Below are 26422 nucleotides of genomic sequence, written 5' to 3'. Positions count from 1 at the left end.
GTAATTTGAAGCTTTGCATTCTTAAAATCTATCTTTAATTGATATATTGTCTGTGTGGGCATAATAATAAAATACACTTTTTAAAAAAATGTTTAAATCAAATACATAGAAGTTATATCTTTCACCTTACGTTAAACTCTGTGGCTTAGGTTGAATTTAAACTGTAGAAATAATGCAATGCAGTGTAATACCACTTTAACTGCCATGGCTTCATTTTATCTAAACCTGGGATTTGTTTTTTTGTGAGACACCAGCATGCTTTGGCAGATGACACTGAAGATCTTGTCAAACTACAAACCCCAGGATTCCATAAGCTAGAAATACAGCATGTAAAGTGGTGTATATGCACCCTTATACATTTTCACATTCGATATAGGAAATCACAATTATCTTGCAATTTTTGTAGGGGATTTAAACCCTCTGTCTTTCACACAAAGTGAGAGAATGTGTGACAGACAAATGCTAGTTCATTTTTAATATTTAGAATAAGTCAAGAGAGTGAGATTATGTAGAAAAGGCTGCATTTCAACAGTCCTTGCTTGTCATTCTTTGAGCCCTGTGATTCTTGAAACAAACAAACAAAAAAATCTTTGAGACCTTCAGTTATATTTCACAAGGTGTGGAAAAGCTGTGGGCACAAAAAGAAAATTAACATAATCAGGAAAAACAGCAGATAAAGAAAGAATGAGCGAAAGGGTGATTTGGCCTGATCCTTGTGGCTCAAGAACACCATTGTCCTGAGGTCACTCTGTGTGAAGTGTTGTGTATAGCTTGGGGGAAGAATCAGTTGGGGTATGTGTGTCTTGATAATTTTCCAGAGACAATAAACAATAGGATAGTGATAAGCCTAAAGCAATTACACATACTTTATTTATTTATTTAAAGATGGATAGACCGCTGTTTATCAGGACAATTTGAGAAAGTTTTTAAGAAATGCAAAGCAAATGTGCATAATAAAATCAATAGAAACAATAGTAGAACTTGTTTTGTTGTAACAAAACCAATAAACATCTCTTTTAAATGCAGCTGTGAAACCTTCTTTCTTTCAGGTGTATTCATATCTCTGTCACTTACAATTTGTGCTATATGGATATTTAGATCAGTATGAAGATACTCAAAAGGTGTCCAAATCAGTATTAAGGTGCAGTTAGGTTGGACTGATGTGAATAATGCCAAAAATGAGTCACAGTTCTAAGGGAAGGGCTGGATATAAATAACATGATGGATGGATGATTGAATGGATGATTGGATGGCTGGGTGGTGGTGTATGAAAGAATTATAAGATTCTAACTGCAAGGTTCATGTAATGTGATTTAAGATTAGGCATTGTGCAGACCTGTCCTGTGACTGTTTACTTGGAAATAAATTCAGCTGTATTTTTAGTAATACACAGAGTTGAATGTAGATAGGATTGATATATAAACCAAAGCTGAGAATTGTTCAGTTCTCAGTTTTCATCACACAGTGATGGCTAGGGCTGCTGGGAGATGGAGTCACAAAACATCCAGAGAACCCCATAATTTCTAGCCCTAGTGCAAACAAACTTATTTGGGGGGGAAATCTTGTTGAAAAACAATTGGCCTTATATGTCAGAAATAATTGTTAGTACAGTATTGTTTTGTAAAACTGTTCCATACAATGAATCTATTACCCATCTTGCATGCAATAATTGAGATCACTTACTTCAGTGATCTCAAATGTGAATTCCAATAGGATATCATTTCTAAAACCTGAAGATTTTCTCTCCCTTTCTACCACATGCTTTTAAATATTAACTTTAAGTAGTTCTAACAATAAAAGAACTAAGGGGTTGGATCTGGAGGTTCCATTCCAGTAAGTGAAGGGTGGGAGATCAGGCTGTTTGTATGTATGTGGGGTTGCCCAGAACGTCTGCGAGCACCAGCCATTAGATTTCATAGACTTCTAGTCAATATATATATATATATATATATATATATATATATATATCTAGGAGGGCCCAGTTGTACTAGGTACTAACTGCAAGTAGAAAGGATGTTTAGTGACACAACAACAATCCCTGCATATGAGAAAGGGGAATTGAAATCTGGAAGCTTCTATTAGTACAAAATATTGTGCAAACTCTCCTGGACATGTCTTTGTACAGTATTCCATATGTGTGCTTTAGCTGGGTCACTGTGGTAGGATATCTTTTGCTAGGTTTTCCACAGGAACTTACAGAACAGTGCTAGTAAATCAGTAAGCAGTATAGAAATGTACTTGCTATTGCTATGTAGTTGCTACTGCCAGAATGTCTTTTGGTTATGTACCTCTGGATCCAATCCAAAACATTTGGTATAATATGCTTCAGTAAGAGCTGCATACATGTAGCCTCATTCATTAGCAACAAACATGCTTAACAAATACCATATTTGTTTACGAATAATATGAATATGAAAAGTTGCATTATTCATTGGTCTGAGTCGATGCTTAACCTGTATGTTTATGATAGTACTCATAGTATATCAAGATAAAGAATCTTAGCTGTGTTCAAAACCTTTGAAAATATTGCAATTCTGTTTCTAAGAAGACTCTCAACTTGAAATAAAATATAATGTGACAATAAAGACTAACTAGTTTTCAGTTTGCTATATGCATTGCAAAGAATTAACTTTGCAGTAAGAAGGGTTGTTTTTTTAAAAAAGGTGCAGACTGTACAAATTTCCTAATACATGAAAAGTTATAGGCTGTGGTCTGTTGAAGAAAGAAAGAAAGAAAACTAGCTACATATTAAGAAACCGAAACAAGTAGTTATAAGAAGCTTGTGCTCAGGGTGACCAGATGTCCTAACCACAAAGGACAAGGCATTGCAAAATGCAGAACATTCAAGAAAAATGTAGGACATTACAAAATAAAACTGGAAAACACTAATATGAAAGTAAATTCATGTTTCTTAGTCATGCTGGAAATGGAGAACATTTTGAAATTCCTTCTGGACAGAAGATTGAAGTGTAGGACCTGGAAAAGGAAGGTGTCTGGTCACCCTGCTAGTGTTTGATGTGAAAAATTTTGTTGTTGTTGTTGGAACTTTTTAAAGATATCATTTTAGTATTTCTGTTTCTTTAGACTGCATATTATTTCACAGCTAAGTGATGGTTCATAGTATGTTAGTGTTGCTGGTCACCATCACATCTTATCTTCCCAAAGGCCAACTAATTAACTATGTCCCTCCTTAGTCTTATCAGAATGTCTAGTCAAATATAGTTCATTTCTCATTTGTCATTCTGTGGGAGGAATTCAGGCTGTATTAAATTATTGTGATATTTGTCAAGATGAAGATGAGAAAAAATTGTATGAGAACAAACATTTTGGGTATCAGTAAAAGTGCATAAAGATAATCAACTGATCTCTTTTATTTCTTAACTGAAATTCTTATCAACTCACTGTTTGATATTAGATCAACCGATCAGAGAGAAAGATATTGAAGGTCTCATTGTTAAGGAATATATGGGTTCATTTGCAGTGAAGAAACATGAAAGAGTTTGGTATCATTAATGCTTTCTGATAAAAACAATGGTTTTAACCTTGATTTCAAATTATGTGGGAGCAACATACCTACTAAAACTCTGATAGACCATAAGGGATTTGTAGTAATTTAAAGGCTGACATTAAGAGTAGCCATACTGCTACTACAATAAATGTCCTTCTGAAAGAGAGACATAGGAATATCTTATAACATCGTTTTGAGGCTAGTGATAAAATATGTTTGTCTTTCAGATCCCCAGCTCAAGGGTATAGTGACCAGGTTATATTGCAGGCAAGGCTACTACTTGCAAATGCACCCCGATGGAAGTCTCGATGGAACCAAGGAGGACAGCAGTAATTCTAGTAAGTGATTGCTCTAGGAAACTGTTCACCTCACTCACCCATTACAGAGTTGACAATAAAGGTATCATTAGCTGCTTTATAATAGGATGTTCTTTGATGTATCTTTCAGTGAAGGGGGTATTTTTGAAGGCATGTATTTTAAAGAAACTCTTTTATTTGTACCTGGTTAAGAAGTATTATCTGATTTAAGGAAAGTACTGATGATGTTCTATGGAGACCTAGGTCACAGAATCATAGAACCATAAAGTTGGAAGAGACCACAAGGGCCATCCAGTCCAACCCCCTGACATGCAAGAATTCAAAATCAAAGCATACCTGACAGATGGCCATCCAGTCTCTATTTAAAGACCTCCAAAGTCTTGTCCTGTCTTTTTGAACAAAACCAGTTTCAAGTGTGTCTTAAATCATTGCTAATCTGAACAGAAACCTGTTTCCAAAACTTGTTTTCAGCAGGACTCTAACAGGTCAGGGACAATTCTCTTGAAATATTTCTAAGCATAACAGACCCTTTATGTTTATTATAATGGCAAGAAATGCCTGTACTGTGTGGTTAAAGACTATTATTTAAAGTATTAAAGACTATACTGTGTGGTTAAAGGTGCTGCTGAGTTCAGCTCTATCTAGAATCTGATATTGGATTTGCAGGGTTGCAAACACAATTTGATGGTAATTTACTGAAATCTTATCCATTTCTAGAGAATTCTGACCTAAGGAGTTGTGCCTTCTATGTTTTACAAGCTCCTGAGATGCGAAAGAAATTTGCAATTTGCAATATAAAGCCATCAACAATAGAACAATACACAGATTAACATGGAAATCACTCCTCTCCAGCCTATATGTATACACACACACACACACACACACACACACACACACACACACCCCTCTTCCATGCCAGCATTCTCTGAAGATGCCAGCCACAGATGCAGGCAAAACATCAAGAATAAACTCTTCTAGAACATGGCCACATAGCACAAAAAATCCACAAAAATCTAAAAGAACTGTTTTCATAACTATAAATAGAGAAGCACGTTACTTTTCAATAAAATGGTGAACTCTCAATACTGATTGCCATTGTAGGTACTGGGAATGTAGAAACGTACACTGTATTTAAGCCGCTGTGCCCTAAGGAAAAAGTAAAAACATCTCTATATCCACTTCTACTGTTATTAAATATGCTAAATCACCTTCAGTGCACCTCCCTCCTGCCACAAAAAAACCCCAAACACAGAGGCTAGAAACATCTCATATGATGAACTGTAGCCCTTATCACTCTTCCTTACTGCTATTTTCTGTTACAAAGCAGACTGCTAAAAAAATGTAATTCTTCATTTTCTTTTCAATGAAACCAATAAGTATTTTTAGCAATTTTCTTCTAGCTGCAAGAAAGTCTTTTAAAAAAATGCAGGTTTTGAAGCCAATTTGCAAACCAAGACTTACTCTATGCAAAAATCAAATGTATATTTGCACAGGAAACACAACATCATCTATTTTCTTCATAAAACAACCATATGCGAATTTTGTGCAGAGTAAGTCCCAAACTGTGAAGATTCTCATCAGTCCAGGATTCTTTTTATCAGGTTTATTGACAGTAAAAAACAAAACTACTATTCGTACCTTTAAAAAAATTAAAATCTTTCCATCCTTATACTTAATGCTCTCCTTTTGGTCTGTGGAACAACTGCTTACATGCACCTCCAGAACATATTCCAGAATCCAGAATATCAAAGCACATGGAGGAAAGTGATTCATTAGGGTGGCAAAGAGCCTGAGAGCAATGAATTGCTTAGGATCAGCATGTCCAGGATGGTGCTGTATTTCTTCTTTATTGCCACACCAAAGGTCCAAACATGAGTGCATTCATGGTATTCTAAATAGATCAATAGAGGGCAAGGCAGTGCATCTGTTGACATAAGTAGATGGGCTTTTTGCCACACAGTTATCCCAGCATGAATGCACAGGTGATATATTACAATTGGCCCTTCCCTTATGCGGGGATCTGTTCTGGACCCCGCCACGTAAGGGAAATACCGCATAAACTCAAGCCCCATTAGAAACAATGGGGCTCGTTCCTGTGGTGCACACCCCATTGTTTCTTCCGGGACGCAAGGGAAACCTTTCCGGTGCGTTTTCAAGCATATGCTGGAAGCCACGTATAGCGCGCCCGCGTATGACGCAGGTGAACTGTAATAGCTAATGGACACATAAAAGTCAAATGCTAAGTACAAGCAGTTCAGGTTTTATTCCCCCTAAGCTGTTAAGGACTGTGTTAAAGATAGTATTTGCTGTACCACTTCTGTTATTTTTCCTAGAGTTTATTTAGTTTAATTTAAATGAAATGAAGTTTGTTAAAGCATCTGAGCCTTGGTACTCATACAGGAGTAATAATTAATATGCTGTTACTTGCAAAGATTTGTGTATCGGCTTCATTCTATATCAGCTTCAACAATCTTAATTTCTTTTAGAAACAAGATGCCAAGAGCCTTAGTTATCATGGGCGGGTTACAGACCGCCCATTTGGGGTGGGCTGTACCCGCCCCTTTCCCCGGTGTATCGGGGCCTCAGCTGCCAGAACGGCAGCCGCTGAGGCCCCGAGCCGCCGCTTTTCAGGCTGCGGGGAAGTGGCAAAAGGCCCCTTCCCCGCAGCCTGGAAAGTGGTGTCCTTGGGGCTTCAAGCCCCAAGGACACCCCACGGCAGCGGGGAGGAGGAGAAAGGGGCCGCTTGGTCCCTTTCTGCCTTGGTTCGCTGGGCGTAGCCGTCTGAAGGCTGCGCCCAGCGACGCATAGCGGCGCCGCAAACCAGGAAGGAGCTCCGAAACGGAGCTCCTTCCTGGTCCGCGCAAAGGGCGCACTAAGTGCCCTGGCGCGGGCTGACGACGTCACATCCGCGCCGCCCCGTATAGAGGCGGCGCGGTTGTGATGTCGTCATGGCAGCCCCCATGTGGAAGGGGAGCCACCATTTTGTACGGACTCAGTCCGTACTAGGGTTAGGGGGGTGCGGAAGCACCGCACCTTCCTAACCCTAGTATGGACTGACTCCGTACTTTAATGGCGGTCTGTAACCCGCCACAGTTACCCTTAGATTGGCAAACCATGCTCTTCCTTAGTATCTCCTAATCCCATAAAGGATTAATAAAACAGCCTGATTTTCTATGTGTATATTATGTACTGTTACAACTGTTGTTCTATTCAACCATCTAATTTCTATCAGAAACAAGATGCAGAGAGCCTTACTTATCATAGGCCCAGTACACATGGGTGGTGAAATGCTGCCCCCTTTTGCTGCACAGCTGTGCAGCAGCATCCACATGTGGCTGCACAGATGCGCACTAAAAAAGGAGCCGCTCTAGGCGGCTCCTTTTTTGCGCCATCATAAGGGCTGCAACACAGCCCTATGATGCCGCTTCTGCTGGCAGGCATTTGTTTGCGACGCCACAGCTATGTGGATGGGCGTGCACATATGTGATGTGACTAGGGCTGGGCGCATCTAGACGCCCAGCCTATCGAGCCCTAATATCACCACAATGTGCCCGTCTGTAACGGACCATAGTTAACCTTTATATTAGCAAACCATGCTCTTCCTTAGTATCTCCCTAATCCCCTAAAGGATTAATCAAACAACCTAATTTTCTATGTGTATATTATGTACTGTTATTACTTCTGTTCTCCCTTTCTCCTCAGGATCTTCCCAAAACAAGAAATAATGAGAATTTCAAAACCACACAGTAGGGCAGTTTCAAAATAGTTAACAAACCTTCAGGTTCTCCAAAACTTTTCCGTCAGGCCAGATTTTAAAGGGAGAACCTCAAAGGGAGAACTCTGGGAAGAGAAGGAGAACAATGGCTGTGTGGTGTTAAAATCTGCACTCATAACAGTTTAAGATGAAACAGAACTTAGAAAAGTTACTTTATCAGGTTGTGACTGACAGGATCCACCAGGGACCCCAGAACTCTTTTTAAGTGGTATGAGATTTCAAGTACCTACTTCAGCTGAAAAAATCTAGGCTGATTTCAGTAACTCAGAGGGCCTTCTCAACTGATGCTCCAAATCTATGGAATGACCTGCCGGAGGAGATCCATCATAATTGCATTCTCGCAGCCTTTAAGAACGCCCTTAAGACGGATCTCTTCCGGCAGGCCTTCCCAACTTAATCCATGTCGGCTACCTACCTATTATTTCCCCCTTTTAAAGTTATTTTATTTAACTGTTTTTAAATTGTGATAGTTTAATTGTAATTTTAATATTGGGAGGGGGTTGGGAAGGGGCTAAATTTGATTTTATTGTATTTCATGTATTTTTACTATTGTAAACCTCGTGCGTAGGCGGGCTATAAATAAATAAATAAGTTGTTGTTGTGGTGATGATGATGATGATGATGATGATGATGATAGGCAGGCATGTCTTCATGCATTGTGCAAACTTGCCAGTAAATTTATAAAAAGAAATGAAAGCACAGAATGTATTGTCTTAAAATAACAATGGCAGTGGTTGGACTACAACTCTGGAGACCAGGGTTTGAATCCCAGCTCAGCCATAGAAACCCCCTGGGTTACCTTGGGCAAGTCACACTCTCAGCATGAGAAGAAGGCAAAGGCAAACTCCTTCTGAATAAATCTTGCCATGAAAACCCCATGATAGTATCTGTATAGAGTCAGAAGCAACTTGCAGGCACATAACAACAGCAACAATGAAAAAATAATAATATATGAGCTCAAGCATTTACGAAGTTGCTGCCATTGAACCAGTGATAAAATAAATAACTAAAGTATTAGAAAATTGATTAAAGCATAAAATAAATGCATTAAGCAAAGTGGAAAATATGTAAGATTCTTTCCAGTGAATGCAAAAATGGCATTAAGGTCTCTTAACATTCTCCCCCCTTCAGCATTCTATTCTAAAGCAAGAATGGTAAGACATGTAAGCATTGCACCTGACTGAGAGACAACATGCTCTCAAAAGAAACACAAAGTATGTATCTCTACCATGGTTAAAGTGATGAGGATCTCATAATGGAAAGCTAGGAATTAGGGGTGAATAATTTGCTCATGATACTAAATTATTTGGAATGGTGAGAATAAAAATAGATTGTAAAGAGCATCAAGGGCCCCTCTAAATTGGAGGAATAGACGTTAAAATGGAAAAGGGAAATTCATTGTAAAGAAGTGTAAGTGTAACAAAAAAAAATCTAGATTTAACCTTTGCACAGATGAGCTATAAGATGGCAATGACTGACCACAAAAGATGTTCTTAAGGCAGCTTATTGAAAATGTCAATCCAGTGGACAGCTGCTGAAAAAAAGGAAACATTCTTGTTGCCTGAGAGCACAAGAAGAGCTTGCCTATGAAGTCTTACTACCATAGTCCCCTCCATATGTTCAGTAGAGTTTACTTCCAAGGAAGTGTGCATAGAATAGACTGTATGCAGCCTCATTTGTACCTAGGATGCCTCAATTGCAGTAGTTACTATTTTTTTTTATACTTAATCATTTTGTACACTTTTACCTCTGAACGAAGGCTCTTGGTAATGCAGTTTTGTCTGATAATTTAATGGGTGCTTAGCCACTGGCTAAGGGAATGTGGTGGCCTAGCAGTTAAGATGCCGAGTCTGATGATTAGAAGATTGGTAGATTAGCAGTTTGAGACCCAAGGGCCATCCCACTAGCCCCAGCTTCTGCAAAGTTAGCAGTTTGAAAGAATGTAAAAGTGCAAGTAGATAAATAGGTACCACTATGGTGGCAAGCTAACAGCGTTCCGTGTAGTCATGCTGGCCACATGAACACAGAGTTGTTTTTGACAACGCTGGGTCCCTCAGTTTAATAACGGAGCCCCTACAGTCGGATGCGACTAGACAATCTTGTCAAAGGAGAAACCTTGACCTTTAATTTTAGACCCCTGGCTAATCTTAGGCAGGGTTCAAACCACCCTGGCCTACCATTCCAGGTTCCAAGCCCAGCCAGCATGACAAATATTTTTTTAAGTCTGAGATGTAATATAAAGAGAAATTCAATTTTACTTGGTGCTTATTAAAAGTTATAACTAGGTTTGGAGGGGACTTACACAGTGGCTACTTCCTCATTTTTCCAACTGCAAAATCTCACTGTTATCTGTTCCTATTTTCCAGCCTTAAGCATGTCATGCCCTTCACCATGACTCATACCAGGGAAAAGCGCAGGCAGCAGGCTATGTGAAGACACACCAGATATTAGAGGGAGTAATTAACCATTTTACCCAGTCTTTGGGGTGGCAGGTTATTTTATGCATAGGGAGCTTTTTTTTGAAAATAGGAGGGTCTGTCACTTCTAATAAGCCCTTGCTCCACCCATACACATGTTGTGAGGCTGAAATTTGCAAAAAACAAACAAACCCCTAATTGTGTCCCTTAGAGACAGTTTGAGGGCAAAAGAATGAGGGCAACAGGTATTGCCCTCCAAAGTCCTGGGTTAAATGTGCCCCCTAGATTTTTTGGATTGCTTATCTCTGAAGTAGGGGTGTTGTAAGTATATTAATCAACCGAGCCCTTGGTTTCTTCTTTGTGACACTTAAAGGAAAAATAAATTGGCCATGGTATCTTTGAGCTTAACACAAGGAGGTGTTCAAAGGGATCTTGTAGCATGTTTGAGACTAAGGGGCTATACAGACAGCCCCTTTACTGGCCAGATAGAGGCCTTGGCAACCTCATGCCACAGCCCCAATCTGGCCTCTGGAGAACACAAAAAAGAGCTTCCAAAAGTGGCTCCTTTTTGCACCCTCCAAGGAAAACCCTAGCTGCAGTAGCACAGCTTTATGACACCCTTTCAGTGCTGCATAATGTGGATGCAGCACTGGAGGGGCATCATGATGGTGCATGCCATATGGACTGGTGCACTCCAAAATGGCACCCTGGGGTGGGGTTGTGGCCTTCAGCGTGTGGACTCTACCCTAACCTCGCCCACAGACTGGCACAAAATGCCGGTCTGTATCAGGCCTAACAGAATTAAAGAGGTTTGTAGCATGGGCTTTCATAGACTTGAGCCTACCTTCTCAGATTGATGTTCCTCAAGTGTTCTCCATTATAGTTCCCATGCAGCAATCTCTCTGTTCATGGCAGCATGCTGGTCAGATCAGGAGAATCTCCTGACCTTACTACCAGATCCTGGAAAAATGGTAAGAGATTGCTTGGGGTCTACAACATCATGGGGAAACCTCCCACCTATGAGCTATTTTGGGAGCATTGGTGTCTTCATGCATGTTGACAATGGAAAGAGGATCTCAGAGCCCTTTTAAAATTTGAACATATAGCGTATAGACATCAGCATCCCAGTGATATATCTCTGGATGGTTGATCATATTTTCTGGCAGTTTAGACGTAATTGATCTGTGAGATCACAATTTTTCAATTAATTACTTGTTTGCTTATTCTTTAATTATTTTGGATTCACTTCCTTTCTGTTTTTGTGTCTGTTTTCTTTAGTATGATTTAGGCATAATAAAAATCTAAATTTAAAAAATCCATGCTACATTTCACTTCATCTGTAGCATTGTTCACCACATTTGGGTTCTCAGACTACAATGCTCATACAAGTTTGATCCTTGGCTGTAATGGATATGGGTGATGGGAATTGTAATCTGTCAACATCTGTGGACCTAAAGCTAGAAAACGGCTGCTTCTGAAGCTTTATTGTCAAGAGGTTTAGATAGTTTTGAGAAGGTATTTAATTTTTCTGGTTTGCTCCTCTAACTGTAACTCTAGATATTTTCACATATGACCAAACTGACCCTGCCTAGATATTACCTAAAGAAGCACAAATCTTTACACGGCAGGGGTGGGGTGTTGAACAAGTCTGAAATAAATTTTGATACAGTTGGAAATTTTTGTGAGCTTGCTTAAATCTGCTGTTGCTAGGACAACAATGACCATTTCTTCGGACTACTGTCTTGATTTCTAATGATTTGGTTGAAGCTTATTGCATTCCGCTACAACAGAATTTGAGTATAATTTGAATATGTGCATATGTTTTCAACAATTGATATTTAAAATCTATTTCTCAGACAGACATAAGCAACAGACTTTATATATAACGCTAGAGTCCTTACATTTGTTTCAACATAATCAACTATGCATTGTTATGATGCTTTTTATTTACTTATTTGTGACAGTTCTTTATTTTATTTTATTTTTACAGCATTGTTCAACCTTATACCAGTGGGACTTCGAGTTGTTGCTATCCAGGGTGTAAAAACAGGCTTGTATATAGCCTTAAATGGAGAAGGTTTCCTTTATACATCAGTAAGTAAAATGCCATGATTCTTGGCTGTTAAGTTACTCTACAACAGATCCTGTTCATAGAAAATCTTCCAGGTTTTAAAAGGATGACGGATCAGAAAATACTGTCTACAGATTCAAAATAGTTGCTGGTTTATATAGATAATACTTTGATAGAGGATGTCTAGTCTACGTCTTTGACACAGTTGAAGTGTAGACATGGCTGGACACTTTCTTACATTATGTTTGCCACACACAAGTCACTGGAATAAGGAATATTCAAGCAGTCCAAAACTAGCAGAACAAATTCTAGACATTTCAGAAAGAACCTGCACTGATGTAGAGTGAGTTGTAGGAGGGCTGTGAACAGAGCTTTAAAAGACCACTTTTTGGATTACAGTTCCAGAATCCTCTGGCTGGCATAGCCACTAGTTATGCTGGCTTGGGGATTATGGGAAAATCGATTTTCAAGTTTTTTTTAATTACCTTGATTTCTTCTGTGGTATGGGATGGGAATTTGGTGCAGCAGCTCCTATTTCAGTACAGAAATATGAGAAAGGAACAGTTAATTGTTCTATGAGATCATTTGAAAATCGCTAGGAGATACATTTTACACAATGACCAGACGAGTTTGCTTATTATAATACTAAAGCTGCAAGGATGTCATTTGAAATCCAAAAGATTTAATTTATTTATAAAATGTTTCAGATAATTTGCACAAAATTAATAGTTTTTCCATAATTAACCACCTCCCTACCCCAATTCAAGAAGGGGTTGAAAACCTATTTATTTGAGCAGGCGTACCCCTGAATATTCCCCCCTAGAATGTCTATTTACCTCCCCCCTTCCTCTGCCAGCACAATAGACTGGCAAGAGTTTGTAATGTTTTTATATGTTAGCCTTTTACTGTGATAAGGTTTTTGTATTTTGTAACAGTTTTTTGGTGTTTATTGTATTGTGTATTGTATAATCTTGTTGTACACCGCCCTGATTTGAAGAAGGGCGGTATATAAATAAAACTTTTATTTATTTATTATTAAAGGTTTACAATGAATTGTATAGATGATTCAGATATAAATTGAACTGCTAAAATTTGAAATGATATGAGTTTGAAGATATAAAGATATCTAAAGCTGTTGTCTATGTTTTATTATATTTGTGTTTTTAGTCAAGTGAATATTTGGTATGATCAAATGCATTTTATTCTTATTGAGACAGAATGTGATGTTCCTGTTTTGAAAAGGTTCTGAGCAGCACAGCTGTAAATGATCAGTTCCTTAAAGCATTACAAAATCACAAGGTTGCAAAAGATACATCTGGCAGTTATTTTCCATGGGCACAATGTAGCCAAGGCTGAATTCATTAGATTTCATTGAGGTGAATGGAATAAACAGCCCATTTAATTCCTCCATTGAGCTAAAAATGATTAATTTTGGTAATATACCACCCTGTCCCTTGGATTCAACTATATGAATACAGCAGTATGTCACTGGTAGTCTCATTCAGGAGATATGTATGCACATGTTTATGCATCCCATGCCTTATCTAGCTAGGGGTACCTGCAGCCTGCTTTTAGTTGTGTGAGCCCTTCATTGAATCATAGTGTATGAGTAAAAAATGTTCTCTGCTAAGGAAGGTGCTTGTTATTACGTGCTGTCTCTTTGCACGCCTTATCTGAAAAGCTGCTTCAGTTATCAATGTAATTTATTTCATTTGAAGGAACGTTAGACATATTTTAAGCTCCTGAAACCCCCGAAGAAAAATATTCTGTTTGTTTTGAATAGATAACAGTGCTCTGAAAGTTAATTAGGAGGAAATGTTCTAATAACTGAAATGTCATCAAGATAAAAATGAGTATCGTACAGCACCCCTCTGTCATACATTGAAGTATGGCATATGGAAGAGCTGTGTTCCTTAGTACAACACTGAGTGCGTCATAGGAGAATTGCAACACAGGAAAACTGCATATTTCACAGCTAAAGACGTGGACTATTTCTATGGCTGTTGGCTTAGCTGTTCCATTACATGTATATACATGTTTATAGGCATGTATATGAAAGAATTCACTCCAGCCATATGGCGGCAATATTTGCTACATGGGAATGTTGGCAGCAATATATGTGTATAGATTTGTTTGTCCATAATATTACAGTCTTCTCCATCACCTTTAGAGGTAAGAAATTCCCAAACGTTAATCCTATTTCTAAAAATAGATTGACAGGTAGTGTGCAATTCTGGGAACAGGAAATACCTACAAGGAGAATCTAACACCCTGCTGCATGTTATTTAGAAGTTTCAATTCCAGTCTGTGTCAGTCTTCCTGAAAGCAACATATCAACTGGAATAATAATGGAATATTTGAATATTTGAATAAAGATTGTGTACGCACAAGTGAATGCATGCTTCACATTTGAAAAGTTCCTATTGCAGTAGCCTAGTCTGTCTTATAAAAAATGACTTAATTTATCATAGTTATACAGTAAGTCAAAAGTAAAGCCATGTTGTTATAAAGAATTGTTTCCTTTTTTGTAAGAGGGAGGTGGCTTAGTTGGAAATACAAAACATGGTGGTGTGACAGGACCACCTACCTTTAAAAAATATTTTTAAATAAGTTGAACATTAAGCAAAGGAGGAAAATATACATTGCAGACTTAGGTGATTGTTTGTGGCCCAGGCATAGCTGTTGATATATAAAAGTGAAATACTTTGGGTTTGATTATAATGAGGGACTGAATTTTAACATTCGGAATTCAGTGCAGTTCGTTTATTTGTAATGTGGAAAACATGAGTAGCCAAGCAGAACCTTTAGGAGTTGGAGTGTGACTCTGTAGTGCCAGCGCTATACTGAACTGTATTACTGAGCTTAAGGCATGTCATTAATCTGAGTGGATACTCTTGTGTGCTCATGTTATAAACTTCATATACAACTGGCTTCATCTACTATTTGTAAAATCATAGGAGTTTATCACATGGGGCAAAATGGGGGGTTTAAACAGGCATTTTCCCAGGTCAGTCGCAAGATTGCAGTGAAGATTTTCACACACATCGCAGTTAAAGAGAGCTTACGAAGGGAAGAACCAGGAATGCTCCAGATTTCCCCGTGCATGATTTGTTGCTGGAGCATTCCTGGTTGTTCCTGTGATAAGTCCTCTTTAATTACAATGTCCCGTGAAAATCTTCACTGTGATTACACGACTGTCCTGGGAAAATGCTTGTTACAACCACCAGTTTTCCCTGTATGATAAACTCCATTGATGCTGCATGGATCAAGCCATCTCTCATTCTTGAACTTTGTATTATGATCCTTTCCAGAGGCATGATATATGATGCAGTGGACTCTAGCCAATGAACATTTATGCCATAATAACTTCTTAAGTACAAAATCTGGGTCTTCATATTAGTGCCTGGTTTTGTTTTTATCTACCTAAAGTTCACAAGGAAAGTTTACTGGGCTAGATTTTCACACAAGTCCCATTTATTTCTCAGTGGTGATGATTTGAAGGATGACTGGACTCAGTATTAAAAAAAGAGAGATGAAATCTGGGAAAGTATCCCTTTGGGGGAGAAACTACTATGGCACAATGAATGTAGCACATAATCTTGTCTGCAGACTCCCTCTTGTAGAGTTCCTACTGATAGACACTAGTAGGAAATTTAAATAGCTGGTTTGAATCTATCCTGGGTTTTAAAAATTTCTTTAAAACAATTTGCTACATTTAAGACTACTGTCCAGGTGGATTTCACTATCTTTCTATTGTACAACATGTACTGTTGATTTTAATTTTGTATGTCACCAAAATGCCTTTGGACAAGGAGACAATTAATAAATACAGAGACTGCATTCCTACTCACATTTGCCTGGAAGCAGGGATGTAAATCTTCAAAAATTTCATTCTTACAGGTAAGAACAAATAGTTTTACCATTATTCTCTTCACCATGAGCAAGTTATCAAATACTGAACAGTTTTTGAAGACTATCCATAGCTTTGGTTTTATTCTGTGCAAAAATATTGCATTTTTGTGCATTTTCTGTACAGAAAACAACATTCCTGCACAAAAAACAGTATTTTTACACAGTAAACAACTTTCCTGCACAGAAAATTGTATTTTTTGTGTAGGAAACTTGTGTGTGTATGTGTGTGTGTGTGTGCAGTGATTTTACTGCTTTTTACCGCTGATTTCGCACAAACTCCCTACAGTGTGTGTAGCTGCACAATGAACAGGTGATTGGTCTTTGTCAGGGTGAATAAAGTGCAGCTTGTGGGCACATAAAGCTTTCAATCACCACCACCCCAACCGTTCCAAATCCTTGCATCCACGTTTCTTTTAGTCAGAAATGCCTGGGAAAGGTCAGCTGTCTACAGAAGTGAAATTTCTTTGATAGATCATCAAAAAACAGCCCAAATCTAAAAAATCTCCAAAACTGAATACCAATTCCAGATGCATTTTTTTTGGTCTAAACTAGCACGTTATTGTTCCATAGGTGGAAAAAAAAATCCTGCGGTTTCTTCCTTATTTTTGCATCAGTGTAGTAAATGTCCTCAAGGATACTTCTCAGTCTAAAATAACTATGGGGCCTGACAGACTGCCCCAAAGTGGCGGTCTGGAGCTGCCCATTTTCCCTCTGGAGGGAGCCCACAGCAACCAAACCGCATGGGCTTCCTCCGCTCCGAAAATAACCTGCTAAAAGCGTGTTCTTTTGGGCATACGGGAAGTATGCCATCAATGCGCCATTGGCACACTGTGACCCGCCCACAACACAAGTGCAGTGCCCAGAGGTGTGGATGTGGTGCCACGCTTGCATCATGCACGTGTGCCATGTATGGATGGCACCATACTAATTTTGGCAGCTTTTGGCCCATCTTTTTCAGGCCTATGATTCCATGAATGTGCTATATATCAGTGGATGAATGGATTGAAAGGATAGCCAGTTTGAAAAGAACTGTGACACTAATACTAGTAGGAACCTTTTTTTTTCCTTTTTGACTCACCTGCCTACCCAAAACATCTCAATTGGTATCTTTCCCCAGTGTCACATGGCAAATTGTTTTTGAAAATTAGTACTATTTCAAAAACAATTTATGGTATTTCATGTGGGTCAGCTGTCAAAGCAAGCATTGGGTGGGGGAGACTTTTTACTGGCCTGATAAAAGCCTTTTGCCTGAATTTGAACTTTCTTTGTTCTTTCGGGGTTCATCATTGCCCAGGTATGAAATGTAAAACCTCAAACATTTGAAAATCCAGTTTTAACTATAAATGCATACAATCCCAGACAGAGTGAATTGGATCAAAGCTTAGCCATACTTAGTATGTCCCCACTGAAATCAATCGTATTTAAATTAATCTGGCTAAACCTAGTATCCAATCCAATAAAATTAAGATTTAACCACATTAATCCTTATCCAGGCAGATAGGACAATTTAGTTCTTTAGAGTACTGTTTTTGTTACAAAATTCTCGCAGAACTAGACCTACAAGGTAGTCATCTTCTGACATTATAACCTGAAGAATTCTAAACACCTGCCATGCACAATTTTTAACAAACAAAAATAGCACTTTTAAGGCAGCATTGGGTGGGTGGGGGAAATCTTGAGGAAATCCCTGAAATGTAGAACTAGGTGTAGAATGTAGAACTGGATGAGGGAAAAATCAGAGCTTTAAAGTTGCTTTTTAAAACCTTACTTTGCAGAATCCCCACATTTAGCATGGGCAATTACTATGTTAGATGTAGAATTTGGGTTGTTTTTTTTTTTTAAAAAAAGGTTGTTCCAAATTGGGGAGAGGGATTGTCAAAATCTAGATAGAGAAAGCTTGCATGGTCAATTTTCTGTTTACTCACATTGCCTTCAGTCATATGTTGATCACTCCTTCCTGCCACTATAGCCATCTATCCAACGTCTCAAGCTTTTCTGTGTTGTTGTTTGGTAGGGAGGAGTTTCATAAGCAATTTACAGGGGTCTACAGAGGGAAAGAGGCAAGCAGGTCACCTTGTGTAAGTGAAATTCCAGGCAGCATTATATGCAATGCGTTCCCCCCACCACTTTTGGTCATATGGTCTTGAAGAGCCAGCATGGTGTAGTGGTTTGAGCATTGGACTAGGACTCTGGAGGCCAGAGTTTGAATCCTAGCTTGGCCATGTAAATCTACTGGGTGACCTTGGGCAAATCTCAGTCTCTTAGCCTCAGAGGATGGCAATGGCAAACCATCTCTGAATAAATTTGCCAAGAAAACCCCATGATAGGTTGTCCTTAGTGTTGGAAACAACTTGAAGGCACACAACAGCAGCAGCAACAACAACAATGGTGTTCTTACTCTACTTGAAATTTAAAGGCTTTTAAAAAAAATATTTATCTGAATTTGTTAAAGATTCAGTGCAACAAACTGTAGAAATTGACTCAAAAGAACCAAATGATGGAAGTAGGGATACTGGTAACGATAATGACAATACTATCCAACTTATATTTTGCAAAACTGCTCTGTTGATGGACTCATTCATCTAGAGTGATAGGAAATTGAACATATTTTAGGAGATTATCACACTGATTTTCCTCCCAGCCTTGGCGCAGCTGAAACTTTTAAAAACTTTAAAAATGGGTGTTATCACTCTCCCCCATGCCCAGTCCAGAGGCATCCTGTACTGATCTTGGCATCCTTTACCCAATCTGGACTTCTCCGGCATTTTTTGAAAGAAAGGAACGCTAATAAGTAGTACTGATATGCAATCTGCAAGGTGCTAATGCAATTTGGATTCAGCACACTGTCTGGGACACTTGACTCATAGCAGTTAAGTGACAGATACAGGACTGGAACTAGAACTATTGACACACTTGAAGAGAAGCAGTTTTCACATCATTTTCAACAAGGACTAGAGGTGGAAAGGCTTGAAATCCTGTGGGAAATCTTGTCTGCTAAAACTACTTCACTACTTTGCAGGTCCCAGAATTTCCGGTGTCCTCTGCCCATGTCACATACACAGCCAAACTATACTTCACAAAGTTTAACTTTAGCCAAGTAAGTAACAACTGTGCTAGTTGCCTATAATATTTCACTGTCTCGGCAGCATTCTGGAGATTTCTCTTTTAAAAAAGACAGTGCTTTTGGCACTTTACCTCTTACTGTCCAACAAGTACTAGAGGAGGAATTTTGCCTCCAGTGCTCAGATGGAGGTGTTCTTGCCCTTCCTTTCATTCCTTGCACAAAGAAGTTTGCCACAGTGCTGGCCAGAAACAACATCAGAGAGCTACTTTTATAAGGTAGCATGAGCCTGCACTCAATCTCTTTTCCTGTGGCTAAAACTTACACACACACACTTCATATAGTTTGAGATTTTAGGGCTGAGTAGATTTTTTTATATATATATCATGTCCTGATTGGTTTTTGAGATGATTTTTTGTCTACTTCTTAGACCTGTTTGTTGTGTTACAAATAGTTTTTACAACTAGCAGAGTGTGAGGACTCAGGTTGATGGAATGTAGAGCTTCCTGAAGCATTGGCTGCTAAAGGAACCCAGGGCACTTATCTCACATTGCCCTATAGCTTTAGAAAGAAACCATGGCGAGGTTTTTTGTCTCAAGTGACAGCAATTTCTAAGAGTGCTAATCAGTACTAAGAGGCTTGGGGCACTGTTCCCCTGCACAGAGAATGGATGTTGATGAACCAACATGTTATGGCAATCCCATTTCTGAGCTGGGAAATTTTTTACCCCAAGAGAGATTTGGTTTGCCCAAACTCTCATCTTGGTCCATGCATTTCCCATTTTGCTGGCTGTTGAAGATTTCTATTTTAATAATGTGGCCTTTTATATCCCATTCAGTCATTTGACTGAATGACATCCTGGGTGTATTTTCCCTGCAGCCAACGGATGGAGGGGGGATTTCTTCATGTCATGGTTTGAGACCTGATCAGGGCAGCCATACCAAAAATGTTTCAAGGATGATTATAATGTATAAAAGCCATGGGTGCCAAAGTATATTTATTCAATGTTTTATCAGTGCAGTAAATATATATGGCAGAGAAAGCCCATCTCCCTATGTTGTCATTAGAACATCCTACTCCTTAGCTAATTATCAGCTTTTCTGAGGAATGAAAAACAGATGGAAATTAGGAGGTGATACAAGGAAATAAAACTGGATAAAGAGCATGTCATTTGGATTTAAAAATGTAAACCTCCTTTTTGAAAGAAATACAACATTCTTGGAAATGCTCTCTGTGTCTCTCTTTCTCTGTCTCAGTTCCTCTTTCTTAAACTAAAAACATTCCAAAGAAAATCCAGTTCAATCCTCTACAGGACTGAACAATCAGGAAATGAAGTGATTTTATGATATCATTTGTTCTCTGTATGCTCTCAGGCGGGAGAATTTTAGATGTGAAAGGCTTTTGCCCCCCTGACATTTCCATATTGGCACCTGCCTGTTATTGTCAGCAGTATCTTATATTTTGCCTTTAAACTCATCTTAAGAAATAGCTTTCCGCCTCTAGGAAATAGATAGGACCAGAGCTGGTACAGAAAGAAAAAGAATAAATTTAAAGGTAATCAATATTTTACAAGTGGCATTCTATTTTATTTAAATCAAAGTCAAAGAAGAATTAGTTTAGCGTGGATCTCCTTTTGGGCTTCAAAATGCTCATTCTTTCTTTCAAATAAAACTCAAAAATCAAAAAGCTACAATCCTAAGAGGTGGGCAACTAGCTTTGTAAGTCAAGGGGGCTCTTGGGTGTGTGTTTCCCAAATGGTAGATACCAACCACCATCATTCTTACTGAGTGGCTAAGGGAGCACTGGGCCTTGAGCAGCTGAGTAAAAGGAGCAACCAAAAGCCACTCCCACCCACTCCTCAATCGCTGCAGGACCATGGTGACCACACTCACCCAGCCCCGATGCATGCCACCACTGCATTCCTGAACCGGCTACCAAAAAGTAAAAGGTTTTTTTCCATTCCTTTTGTGACCAGGTTTGAGCTGTCTTGTGCAGCTGTAGTGTATCTTCAGCCTGATCTGGGGATGTGCGTCATATGAATGCCACGCTCCCAAATCAGGCTGAAGCTGGCACTTTTGGCTCATCTGTTTTGGGCCCTGGTGGTGCAGTGGTTAAATGCTGATATTGCAAACACAGTGCCATGAGTTCAGTCCCAGGGCTCCAGAGTTGACTCAGCCTTCCATCCTTTCATAGTTCAGTAAAATGAGTAACCAGCTTGTTGGGGGCAAGTGACTTACATATTGTAAACATCTTTAGAAAGTGCTCAGTACTATTAAGCAGTGTAGATATGTAAATGCTATTGCTGTTGCTATTGCGAAGCATTTTTAAGTTTGATGTGGATTCCACTGTCATTTGTAGTATGGCGCTACAAGTTCTTCTCATGTCACTAGGAATGGATACATAAGCTCTTGAATATGTCTATCACAAACACTTGGCATTGAAACCTACACTTTCTCACTATATTGGCAAAGCTAAACTAAAGAAGGAGACTAGAAGAGACTAGTCTGAAGGAACTTCTGCTTAATATGAAAATGAAAATATTTTGTCAACAATGACTGGCAGGGTGTTTTTTTCCAGATGTAAAGTAAGATTTCCCCTAACTGTATTTGGATATGCTGGGGGTTGAACCGAGGACCTTCTGCAAACAAAGTAAGGGCGCAAACAGACAGGCCAAAATAAAGCTGCTTTGGAGGTATGCTGTATAAATGACACATGCATCTTAAGAGGCCAGAAGCTGTGCAGAAGGTGTACTCCAGTCCTTAGAACTGGAGTGAGGCTTTGGCATGGCTCCTGGCCTCTTAGGATGCATGCATCCTTTAAACAGTATACCTCCAAAGTGACCCGAAGCAGCTTTATTTTGGCCTGTCTGTTCGGGCCCTAAGTGCTTTACTTGTGAACTCCAGTCCTTCTCATAAATTCCAGTTCTTAGGATTTCAGGCAGCAAAATTATAGAGCCATAGATCTTCTAAAATAGTAAATATAGTTGTAGTTGTATATGCTAGAGAGAAATATTGAGAGACAGAGATTCAGGTTAGAGAAGGTTATGAATTTTCTTAAACCCATATGGAGCAAATAGCAGCTTCATTGGGAGGCACTTTTGATCATGAACAAAATCTGGAGTCCTCAGATTGGTCATCAGAGTCTCTCTGAGCTGACATCATGCATAACTTGACCTTAGGAAAGTGTGTCCCTCAGAGCGATAGATGTACCATAAGACATTAGTACACAATTAATGGTAAATTCTTACCAAATGTATTGCATTATTTAAAGATGAACTTCTCCCATGAATTGCTTTTTATTCTCTTCCTTTAGTCATACTGTTGGTTTCTGTAAAGGGATGAGGCCTTGCACAAGAGCAACTGTCTGTTTTACCTAGACTTTTAAGAAGATGAACTTTTCTTACACGACATAGAAGAAACTGCCTTCACTTCGTTATACATGCTAAAATAATAGTAATCTAATCTCATGCTTCAGAAGTAAGACAATTGCCAAAGGGGCTGGGGAGCAATGTTTCTCCTGCTAAGCAGCATTTCATATTTCAGAAGGTACATTATAGATTTCCTCTTTCTTCTACTGGAGCCCTAAGCAAGGTCTCTGAACGTACCTTGATGGATCAGTGGCTTGATCTGGTTTGGCAATTTTTGATTCTTGACTCTTCTTCTTCGGTATTTCTTGTAACCTGTATTGAACTTTTGGCCCTTATTGGACCAGTTACATAAGAACACCCACACACTTCATAATGTAATTTATTCTCCTCCATTTAGTTTGGTTGTGGCTTTGATTGAATAGATTCTTAACTTTGAAACTTTGCTATGAGTTACTCATCTGCCCCAAAAGGAAGTATGGTGGGTCTACAAGAAAAGACAACAAGAATCTTTATTTAATTTTAAGCCACAGTTTAGGAGACAGTAAGGATGAAGATCTTTTCTTTATGGTATGCAAACAAATATTTATTAAAATATTTATATTCTACCCTATATTTTACGATTTCAGGGTGGCATATGCTTAAAATAAATGTAAACAATTAAATATATATAAAAACATATTAAACAATTTACCGTGGTGAAAGAATTTAAAACCATACATTTCTACAGATTTGGATGAAATCATTTTTCTCCAAAGTCTTTAATAAAAAGGCATGTTTTGGGGCAGTATAAAGCCGGGCCTCAAAAGGGATGGCATTCCACAGCCAGGGTGCCACATCAGAGAATGCCCTCTCCCATATCTTCTCACAGTATATTGTTCCCACTAGTGGGACACAGAAGAGGACTTTCCCCAAAAGACCTCAGTCCTCTGGTAGGCTTATATAAGGGGATGTTCCTTTAACAGTTGAAACCCTAAGCCTTTTGGGGATTTAAACAGCAACACTATCTTGAATTGAGATTGGAAGTGTCAGCATCCATTTCCTTTAAAACTAATGTGATAAGGTTTCACAAGAGGGTTGGGCAAATGCATGGAGATCATAGTTTGGGAGGCTGCAAAATTGGGGTCTAGGTCCCAAATTTATCTCTTCATGCTATACAATGTCAGGATACAGCACCCAACCCTAACTCCTAATGACATTGGTGAGTAACTTCAGATATTAAACTACATGGGAAAGAGGATAGGAGTCAGTGGTAGCCCACAGCTTAATACTCATAGGGCACCCTGGACAGTGTCACTGTCTTGGATCAACACTCTAGATAAAAATTGAACCAGTAGAGTACTGTGATCAATAGTAATGAAAGCCACTAAAAGGAGGATCAACAGGGTAGTTTTGCACAGTCTTTCAGGTGAAGTAAGTTGTTAGTTGTGGCAGCAAAGGCTATTTAAAAATCAATCAAAACCATCTGTTTAGTCAAAGTCTGAGGATGCTCAGCCATTACATGTTCCAGCATCTCGTTATTAGTGATATGGCAGAAGTTCTCATGTGCTTGAGAGTACAGGGAGATATGATAGCCCTGTTTAAATACTTGAAGGGGTGTCATATCGAGGAGGGAGCAAGCTTGTTTTCTGCTGCTCCAGAGAACAGGACCCAGAGCAATGGATGCAAGCTGCAGGAAAAGAGATTCCACCTCAACATTAGGAGGAACTTCCTGACAGTAAGGGCTGTTCGACAGTGGAACACACTCCCTCTGAGTGTAGTGGAGTCTCCTTCTTTGGAGGTCTTTAAGCAGAGGCTGGATGGCCATCTGTTGGGGATGCTTTGATTGAGATTTCCTGCATGGCAGGGGGTTGGACTGGATGGCCCTTGTGGTCTCTTCCATCTCTACGATTCTATGATTCTATGATTAAATTTCAGCCCTATTTAGTTGTGGCAAAATCAATATAGTTAAGCAAGCAATTCCACTGATGAGTTAAGGGGTGCATGGCTGGATTTTTTTTCAAATAAAACCACTGAGTCAAAATAGTTTCTAAATTTATATCTGATAGAAATATTTTAATTATCATTAAGCAGAAATAAAGGGGGAAATCCATTGGAATTGCTTTCAGATATTTATTCTCCTTTATTATTGTATATTTCTCCTGGATTTTACTCCTCCAAAATATCATGATTCCTTAAATAAGAAAAAAAAAAATGCAAAACAACAACAACAATACTTTGGGAAAAAATGCACATTCACAGGACCACTTTTGAATAAAAGATATCAAGATGGCTTTGAAATTTTAGGGCTTCCTAACATTGACAAAGCATGTTTTTCAACACTTTTTGAAATATATTTTAATATTCTTCCCATTAGAATAAGTCATCACTAGCAGGATAAGGACAGAAAGGGTAGGATGGAAAGACTATACAAAAATATTCCAAAAAATGGTTGAAAAACATGTTTTGTGAATATCAAGTAAACCTGACAAGAAGAATCTTGGACTGGTGGGAAATCTTTGGAATTCGGGACTTATTCTGTACAAAATGGGTGATGTGCACAGACAATAGAATTTTCTGTGTAGGAAACAGCATTTTCTCTACAGAAAATAATATTTCTATCAGGAATATTATTTTCAGGTAGAAAATGCTGCTGCTTGCCAAAATTTTTATTTTCTATACAAAATATCCATGTGCAAATTTTGCTCAGAAGTTCTGAATTGCAAATTGGCATTGAAAACTGTGATTTTTGAAAACCTTCTTGCAGCAAGAAGAAAATTGCCAAGATTACTTTTATCAGTAAGAAATGTAGTGAAGAATTACATCTCTATAGCATGATTGAATATACAGGGATTTAAAAATATACTTCTAACAGTTAAGCTCAAAGGCCTTGGACCTAGATGGACAAATTTGTCAGTTTTAGTTTGTCCCTTATTTAAATTGTTAAAATGTTCCATTCTTTCTCTCTTGAAAATGAATAAATTTACCAGTTTTGGTACATTATTATAAAAAATAAACTACAACAACAGAACAATACACATGTATTTCACTCCTGCCTTTCCAGGTCACACAATATATATACCCAACTCCTTTCCAGGCAAGCATTCTCTGAAGATGCCAGCCACAGATATTGGCAAAATGTCTTCTAGAACATGGCCACATAGCCCAAAAAACCCACAAAAAACTACAACAAAGTTTTTACCCATTCCTAACTATACCCTATTTGGTCATCTTTCCTCTCTAATCCACATGAGACTCTCCCTCCCCCTCTTTTCATATGTTTTCATATGTGTCTTTAAGTTGCCTGACAATTTATGATAATCCATGAATTTCATAGTGTTTCTATCTAATTATATAAAAAAAGGTTTCCCCTTCCCAATCTATTTTCTTCTGCAGGAACAGTTTGAGAATAAAAAAACAATTAAAAAAAAACACTGGTTTCTTTAGAATTAAGTATCTCAGTTCAGAAGACTGAAGAGACTTTTTAAACCATCAAAAGGATTAGTTTTCATGGTTGAAAGGACTCCTATTAATAAAAGTGTGCTCCATTCCCTCCCCCACTTTCTCTTCTCTCTTGATGAATTGGGATTAACAGTCCTGTTTTGTCTTCTCTTGCCTGAGGCATGCTATAATAATGTCACATTGTAGGCTGAATCCAAAAACTTCTATACTGATGGCCCACATCTTTTTATATTGAAATAATAAGGTATTTTCATTTTGAAAAGGTGAGACATTGAATAAAGATGATGCTTAAACAATGTACATTATATCTCCTCAGCCCCTGGCCTTTGTGACCAGTAACAAAGTCATTCAAAATCAGTAACTATTCAATTGGAATTCACTGAATTAATGAGGATTCCCAAAAATTTCATTTAATGCACTGCACTGTTGACTGTCTATTTAAACCCATCAAGAATCAAGCACTATCTCACTAGAAAAAAAATAGAAAGGGAGACTGAAGGAATTATATTCAAGAGAGTCATAATCTGTCTATTGTGGGAAGTTTTCAGGATTAATA

General features: G+C 38.5%; 1 protein-coding gene across 3 annotated transcripts in view; it reads left to right on the top strand.

The window, feature by feature from the left end:
- The window catches only part of FGF14 (fibroblast growth factor 14), a 375861-nt gene that overhangs the window by 288520 nt on the left and 60919 nt on the right, over window positions 1–26422 (top strand). For all 3 annotated transcript variants that reach the window (XM_089511239.1, XM_089511240.1, XM_089511238.1), the window contains exons 2-3: window positions 3736–3846; window positions 12008–12111. In XM_089511239.1, the coding sequence (XP_089367365.1) occupies window positions 3736–3846; window positions 12008–12111 (215 nt within the window). The remainder of the gene's footprint in view (window positions 1–3735; window positions 3847–12007; window positions 12112–26422) is intronic.

The sequence above is a fragment of the Sceloporus occidentalis genome, unplaced genomic scaffold, assembly GCF_023333645.1.
Source record: "Sceloporus occidentalis isolate IW3139 unplaced genomic scaffold, rSceOcc1.0.p SCAF_2, whole genome shotgun sequence".
Classification (NCBI taxonomy): Eukaryota; Metazoa; Chordata; class Lepidosauria; order Squamata; family Phrynosomatidae; genus Sceloporus; species Sceloporus occidentalis.
The sequence above is the reverse complement of the archived record's forward strand: the minus strand, read 5'-3'. Positions and strand labels throughout refer to the sequence as shown.